At 36.8% G+C, this 7945-nt stretch overlaps 1 protein-coding gene across 4 annotated transcripts in view; it reads right to left on the bottom strand.

The window, feature by feature from the left end:
- LOC104816896 (GATA transcription factor 28-like) overlaps positions 1-3224 on the bottom strand; it is a 4027-nt gene extending 803 nt beyond the window's left edge. The window contains exons 1-8 of one of the 4 annotated variants that reach the window (XR_772383.2): positions 3110-3224; positions 1995-2328; positions 1752-1841; positions 1549-1682; positions 1315-1446; positions 586-691; positions 405-473; positions 9-319 (exon numbers count right to left, since the gene is read on the bottom strand). Coding sequence is in view for 3 of the 4 variants with exons in the window: in XM_010545911.2 (XP_010544213.1) it covers positions 257-319; positions 405-473; positions 586-691; positions 1315-1446; positions 1549-1682; positions 1752-1841; positions 1995-2300 (900 nt within the window). In the remaining variant the exon portion in view is untranslated. Of the gene's footprint in view, positions 320-404; positions 474-585; positions 692-1314; positions 1447-1548; positions 1683-1751; positions 1842-1994; positions 2329-3039 lie in introns of all 4 variants that reach the window. The other 3 variants (XM_010545911.2, XM_010545912.2, XM_010545910.2) reach the window with 3 other exon arrangements.
- Positions 3225-7945: the final 4721 nt, after the last annotated feature.

Below are 7945 nucleotides of genomic sequence, written 5' to 3'. Positions count from 1 at the left end.
AGGGAAAGATACAGTATATTCATGTATATGTATGCATGTAATGTATGTATGTCCACACATACTGTATATAACAGAAGACTGGCTATATGAACCTTTCTGTAACAGACCACCACGGCGGCAGGGCGTTGTCCCAATGTTCCATCATCGGAATTCGCTCCCAAAAATAAAAACCGAACTGAACTCAGATTCCTTCTAACAATATCGGGTTAAAGCACGCACCTGACCTGAGGTCGGACGGATCATATTTCTCTGTTAGTCATGACGAGTTGCTAATGTTACCAGTAACTCTCATCATTTGATCGGCCTCGACATTTGCATCCTGGGAATAAGATTTAAGAGATACAGTTTGGATTAGCCGATAAAAAAAATGTCACGATGATCATCAAAAACCGATTTTTTCTCACCTGGTTGGTCCTATTTACAGGCAGATTTTGTGCAGCTGGAGTGGCTTTGGATAGGTCCCTGAGAGTCCCCTGAAAATTACCATGTCAGGACAAAAACATTACTTATATATGGACCGCCCAAATCCATGATTCACGAGAAATACAGCATGATCAAATAGATGACTCGTAGCAAAGTTTTTACCTTGTTTGCCCACATTAGTCCACAAGCATTGCAAAGCGTTCTTGGTCCTTCAGGACCTCGTCGCATCATGGGAGTAGACTTCTCGTTGATTCCACAGTGCCGGCACCTTAGATGTTCCATAACCATTTCAAGCAAAAGAACCGACAAAACGCTTTAGTCAAAACCCGATAAGCGGAAAAAATCAACCATGCACAAAACTTCTAATGTGGTCAGTCAGTTCCAACATCAATACGACCCTTCAAGAAACAAGACACTTCCACATTTAGGAAAACTTCCATGGTTTCCTACTAGAAGATTTCCTTGGCCATATTAAAAAGAAATCACACATCATATATAGTCTTCGTCTCTTATTCATTAAGGGAACATCTCATAATTCACATTTCTTTTCAATATTTTACAACTTCTAACTTTGCACTTCTTCTCCCTCACCATGTTTATTTACATTTAACAGGGTATTATCTGCATTGGTCCTACGATATTAATGACAGTACCTACTCTTCTTACTGTTAATAACTTTGAAGATCAATAGGCACATATCAGAGCTTCTGTTAGACACATCATGAGTGGTTTTAGGTGTCAAGACGAGAAACGTCTCTATGTTGAATGAAGAGGTTCCGAAAAAAAATTACACGTTTTGGAAGCGGGAGACAACTTTCCCTAGATTTTAAAGTTGGTTCAGATCAATACTACGCTTGGTGAATAAAAATAAAGCATATTTTTTTAACTTACGAAATCTCTTGAGCCTGAGATTCGGTCCCTTCAATGCCCCAGGTGGGGTTTGACTCCCAGTTTGATCCTGCTGATGCAGAATCGTCATTGTTTGATTTGGCAGATGTGAACTGACCTTTATTACGTTGCATCCTGAGGACACAGAAGAAATAGAAAAAACCTAGTTACCAAAAAAGATGGCACATCCCAAAAGATATTCACAAAATTAGGTCTGGATTTCAACAATAAATGTACCTCAAGGCAACTTCTTTACGAACTGTGTACCGGATTTTCTTATCGAAATTCCTCCCCTTTCGTTTCTCTCGGAATCTGACTAAGGAGGCCAACCGTTGGGGGACACTAAACCTTTGAGGAATACCAGAAAAACCCTGATTCATTTAATCAGTCAGCCACGCATAGCAGGAGGAAACTTATCAAACTTTTTTATTTTCAAATACCCTATTGTTCTGAGGAGTTGTCGGCCCTACAGCTGGAGAAACAGCCTGCGGTAATTCACGGCCTCCTAACAGTAGAAGCACAGCTTGGACCTGCAGTTCATTGAAAAGAAAATGAAGGGCCATTCTCGTGCACTTGAATCCATGAAGGCAAAGCGTGAATCACCCAAAGATGTTGAAGAGTATCATATCATATAATAAAAATCAGACCATTAAGGACACTAACACATCACCAACTGAAATCACCTTCTCAGCCGAGACGCTGTCAAAGACATAAACTTGGCCTTGAAAAGACAATGTCAGCTGATCTCCATTTTCACTACCACGGTCAACCACTTCACCACGATTGTCTGAAAAATTTCCAGTGTGAGAAGGAATGTCTGTTTCCACTCCTCCATTCACCCGACCAGTGGTGCCACCATCAGCATGCATCTCAACCATACGGTTTCCATTGTTGATGTGGTGCAAACCATGATGCTCATATTGTACATGCATCGGATCTTGTGCTTCCCCAATGTGCATTTGGGCATCGTCTCCGTGAAGGCCATTCATAGTTCTTTGTTCATCAATTTGCTAAAGGCTGTTTGACAATGTTAAATTCAAACAGCCATTAAAAACCGACTGGAATACCCTAAAAATTGAAACTCAGAGTACCAAAAAACATGACAGAAAGGGTTTGAAACACAGGCAAGATTCCAAGCATGGACACTAAAAACAACTAATAGTTCCAGACGTAGCATGAACCTATTTCACATTCACAAGCAAAGAGAATCAACATATATGGACACATGACTACATTGAAACAACAAGAAAAAAACGAGATCAACTCTAATCAAGACACTAAATCAGCTCACCCGACAAAAATTCTCAAACAAAGACAAAAAAAACCTTCTCAATCATTTGAATCAAAGATTCGCTCTTTGAACATAAACCTCAAGGAAAACATCCAAATGCCGGATTGGTAACTATATCAATCCAAAACAGCTGCACGTTCCCCAGAAAGAGAGCCCTATTTTGCATAAATCCGATCCAACGCAAAATTCTAATCTATTCACGCTTTCCAGCATTATTAACGAACGAATGGACATAAAAGGAACTAATGATAACAAGACAAAAGCACAGCAATTCCCAATCCACCACTAGATTGTCGCCAACTAAAAACCCTAGAACGTAACCAATCCAACACGGTGAGCAATCCCGCGCCACTTTTCACACATTCTCGCGAATAATCTCTCATTCCGACGCGAAAACGCAGAAGTCGGGTTCGTATCTAATCTCGAGAGCAACGTACGAGAGATTGATGGAGAAAGCGAGGACCGATGGAAAACTGAATCAGACGGAGGAAAGTAAGACGAACCCACCGCCGAGGAATGACCACGAATCGCCGGAAAGAACCTCCAGCGCCGGTGTACCGGCGACGACAGAAAGAGTGCAGGGGAGGAGAAGCGTCACCGGGAAGAGGAACGATAGAGAAATAGACTAGGGCCCTCTGTTGTTGGCATATTTATACTCTATAAAATATTTAACATTGGCATATGCTTCTTCTTAATCTTTCACCAAAATATTTAACTCTAGCCTTTATAATTAGGAAAACCCTAAAAAATTATGACAAATGAATATATAAACTTTTATTTACACAACAAAATATAAACATTTTCTTAATATCCCATAAAAAAATGTCAGATCACATCTTTACCACATCATAAAAAATAAATAAAAATAACAAAATATAAATACAAATACATATACACACTCGCATATATGCATACATACACATATGCATATATGTGTATATGTTTGCAAACATATGTATATGTATGTATATATTTATATGTGTGGATATATACATGTATATAGTTATGTGCGTGTATATGTATACGTTACGTGTATAATTATGTATGTCTAGATTACAATTCAGTTATGAGAATATGAATATGCGAATGTGTATTCACCATCATCTTCTACTTATCCTTCTCTCTATCAAACCCTAATCCGATTCTATCAAAATCCATTCATTTTTTTTTTTTTTATAATATGTGATTTGCCAGGGTTCGAACCTAGGTGGAGCCACTCTTTGTGCATATCCACTTACCAGTTGAGCCAACCACTCCTGACAATTCATTTATTTCTTCTTCATTTTCTCCATATTTCCTTCAGATTTTGCTACTTGTATTGTCATTAATCACAAAAATATTGAAATCGAGTGCCTATTGACTTGTGCTGTTTACGATACATAAAATATTCGGTCAATATTGTCTCTCTATAAGGCGCGAAGTATTGTAACGTAGCCAAAAAAACATTGAACATATTTTTATTTTATTATGAGAATAAATCTTATTATTTCAGGATCGATCGATAGCTTTGATGCTTGAAAAAAAAATCTGGTTGTGTGAAATCTTTGTGAGATTCTGAATTCGAACATCAAATTTATAGAGAGGACGTATATTTCGAATCCAAGATCAGTTTGAACATTGGTTAAAGATATTCGATTAGAAAAAAAAAAACATGAATAGTTATGTTTTTAGAAACCGATCATATATAGGAACCAAATATTAAAAAAATCGAAAACCCGATTTTTTTTAAAAAAATAATTATTTTCTCTGAAACGAACAGAGAAATCGAATCGAAACAAGATCGGAACCGAATTGAATCGGACCTAATATAATAATCAAATGACATAATTTTTTATAACCTAATAAACTGAACCAAACAACAAAAATCCAAAATACTCATCCCTAGGAATAAGTATTTGATGCACAGAGTCATTGATAATCTCAACTCTAATTATCACAATACATAAATGTGTAAACACAATTTAATAGTATTTTTTTTTATTAATTTAGCTACATTACAAGTCAGTTATTTCAAAACTTTGACAAAGAAATTGGACCAATAATCTTATCTGCTTTTTTTTCCTTTGTATTTTCGCATTCTTTAATATTATATGTGTGTCTATTTTGGCTACAAACATACATGTATCACCAAATATTTAAAATAAAACTTTGTGTTTTTGAACTATGTAAATTGGTGGTCCGCCAAAGCTAAACTACTGGAGATCCAATACACAGAATAAGTATCCAAGTTACATGGTCCAGATATTCCACGAAATTACAAAAATACTGTAAATATTTGTGAAAATTAAGAAACTCTCGTTGTTGTTGTTGTTTCAAAATATAAAACTATCATTTTCTTTGTCATGAAACTCCATCCCGTTCGGATAGCGTAACTATTACTTATTCGAGTTTGATTTCAAATATAAGTGTGTCCTAAAATCTTCGGAAAAATTGGAAAAAAAAAAATAGGTGCGCTTAAATTAGAATAAAATCTCAATTAATGATTATAAATTTTATTGAAACTTAATTGCCAGTTAACAAAAGATAAAATCAAAGATGAAAAAAATAGAAATTAAGATGTCATTACACACCAGATCCGTAAATGGTTAACAAGTCTGAAGGTCGGTATTTTGAGCAATCAGATAAGTGATTGGAAGATTCTTTTTCTGTTGGATTCTGCAGATGACCCATTCTTCAGATTCATTGGATGAGAGGCGATACTCTCTCATCAACCATTCTGTCTTCGTCTTCTCTTTCCAACCCTTCTCTTTCTTCTCGAACTTGAAATTATGAGCATGTCCGATGATGACACCACCATCTCTGATTTCTTCTTCTCTGGTCGTGGTCTTCCATGTATCAGTCGATTTCTTTCCCTTTGACCATACGGCTATGTTTCTCTCTGCTGACGTCTCTCATCTTTCTTACAAAGTAGTACCATTCCCTCTCTTCAAACGAAGGGTTGGTTACGTGCGGAAGAAGCCAGGGTTCTACTCCGTTCACATCCAACTCCATTATGAAACTGTCGACTCCTCCGTTAACTTTCCATCGAATATGATTGATGAGATCTTTATCGTTTGGTAGAAACTACAACCCGATGATGTCTTTCCCAATATACATCGCCATCGATATGATTGCTCATGGAAGAAGGCGGGCACAACAAGATAGATCTCTACAAAGAAATTCCAAAATAGAACTCAATCTTGGGAAAAAAAAAACCAGACCGAATCAAGGATATTAGACTATTAGTTACCTGAATGCAAGAGACAGATAATGTATTTTGTGGAGGAAAATCGAAGAACAAAGGAACGAGTTCGAGAACGCCAGAGGAAGCAGAAACGAAAGAATGGTCGACGAACTCTTGTTTCTGTGAGTATATTTACACAATCCCAAAAATACAACAAAAAAAAAATCAGACTTCCACGAATGGGTTTTCTTAATTCGTATATAAATTCAAATTTTTGGTTTTATAAACTTGGCAATGAATCTACTATATTTTGAGGTTGGATTAAATGGAAATTTTTGGATAAGCGATACGTAACAAATACAAACCATACAGATGATGGTTGTGAAGAATGTTTTATTAAATAAGAATAAAATTTTAGTGAATTTTTATTTCAATCTTCAACCATTGGGGATATATTTGAAACTTAGCTATCGTACATCGTATGTATGTATTCGGTTTGGATGTATCATGTATCACATTATATGTGAGAGTAATATGTAAATATTATTCTGATGATTTTCGATAACTTTATGAAAATTCACCAGAACTAGATACAATATTACATAATTCACACAAACTTAATAAGATAATATACAACATATATGAAATATACTTGAATTGGAGACTCACTAAGGTATTCATATGGTTAGATTTCAAGAGTATATCTAGGCCAAAGGACACTCGGAGTCCTTCGAAATCAACACATAAATCGGACTAAAACAGAGCACCCGAGAGCACTCGGTTTAGGTGATAGATGGAAGGGAAGATAGGGGTATGAATCGAACGCACCAAGAAGAATTTATTCTAGGGGTATGAATCGAACCGCAACGGTTAGGAGGCTTAATGTGATAACCCAGGATACCGTAGGAGGACGGGGAGTGATCGCCGGTGCGAGAGGCACGGACAAGGAACAACTCCTGACGAGCTTCTGGGTAGGGGTACATGGATGAATGGAACGCACCGGAATGAGAGGGATCCGAGGGCTGTGTAGGTATGGGACTACATAGTCTAAGATAACTTAAAGGAATTAATTGAGCTACTCATAGCAACAAGATGCATCTACCTTTTCAGTTACCCAACTCGAGAGAACTCTAAGGTTAAGCATGCTGGTCTTGGAGTAGTCTTACGTGTTAGAAATCTGGAGGAAATACAACGGAAAAACGAGAATGAAATCGAAACCGAGGGACCGGATATCTCTTCAAGGCGTGTAGACACTTTCCTAAAACTGTTATTCCATCCGTTATGAGCAAGGACTACCGGAATACGATTCTGAGATACAATGAAGAGAAATACGTTCTAGAATTGCTCGATCAAGAACGCACAGACAAGGAAACGTGAAGAAGAAGATGAACGAAAGCTTTCGGAGAGTTTTTGCAAGAAACTTCTGAAAGTGCTCTCAAAATCTCTCAAAAATCGAATTGATCTCATACCCAACTTATTCTGACGTCTTTAGTATATAAACACCAAAGAACATCACCAAAAGTTGCAAAATCTGCAGTTTTCACGCGAAGAATCGCATCATTCGTATTTAATTGTCATGTTCCGAGTTACACTTGACACAACACGAAGTACTTCTCATAGACTTTTGACTCAGATCGAGTTCCACCTAACACGGGCAGTGTCAAATTTCTGTGCAACACGAATTTTTTTCTCAGAAAAGTAACACGGTTCGAGTTACATTTCTGTAAAGAAAACTTCGTTTTCGTCATGAAGACTGAGTTCTACTTGACCCGAATTGAGGTATACCTCACTCACAAATCGAACAACTTTACTGCCAAACACATATGTGTTTCACCGATCCATATTATATCATTTATGAATATTTAACTCATCCACCATATCCGTAATACATATAACTATGAATCTCTTGAGAGATTATTAATAAATCTCATTCATTTACGCAATAAAAGACGTTTAGAGTTCGTCGAAACATATTTAGAATGCATCGAAACATACTGAGTGCATTCAAGCATGTTTAGAGTGCGTTGAAACATGTTTAGAGTGCGATGAAATATATTTAGTGATATGATCCTAGAGGGGTGCATCAAGAAACACAGAAAAATCAATCCTGATCATATTATGTATTTCCAATAATTGTCGGTTTTGGACAGATTGCGCGCTACGGATGAATTTGGTCATAA

Source organism: Tarenaya hassleriana, unplaced genomic scaffold (assembly GCF_000463585.1).
Source record: "Tarenaya hassleriana unplaced genomic scaffold, ASM46358v1 Cleome26, whole genome shotgun sequence".
Taxonomy (NCBI): domain Eukaryota; kingdom Viridiplantae; phylum Streptophyta; class Magnoliopsida; order Brassicales; family Cleomaceae; genus Tarenaya; species Tarenaya hassleriana.
This window is presented reverse-complemented; position numbering and strand designations above follow the sequence as displayed.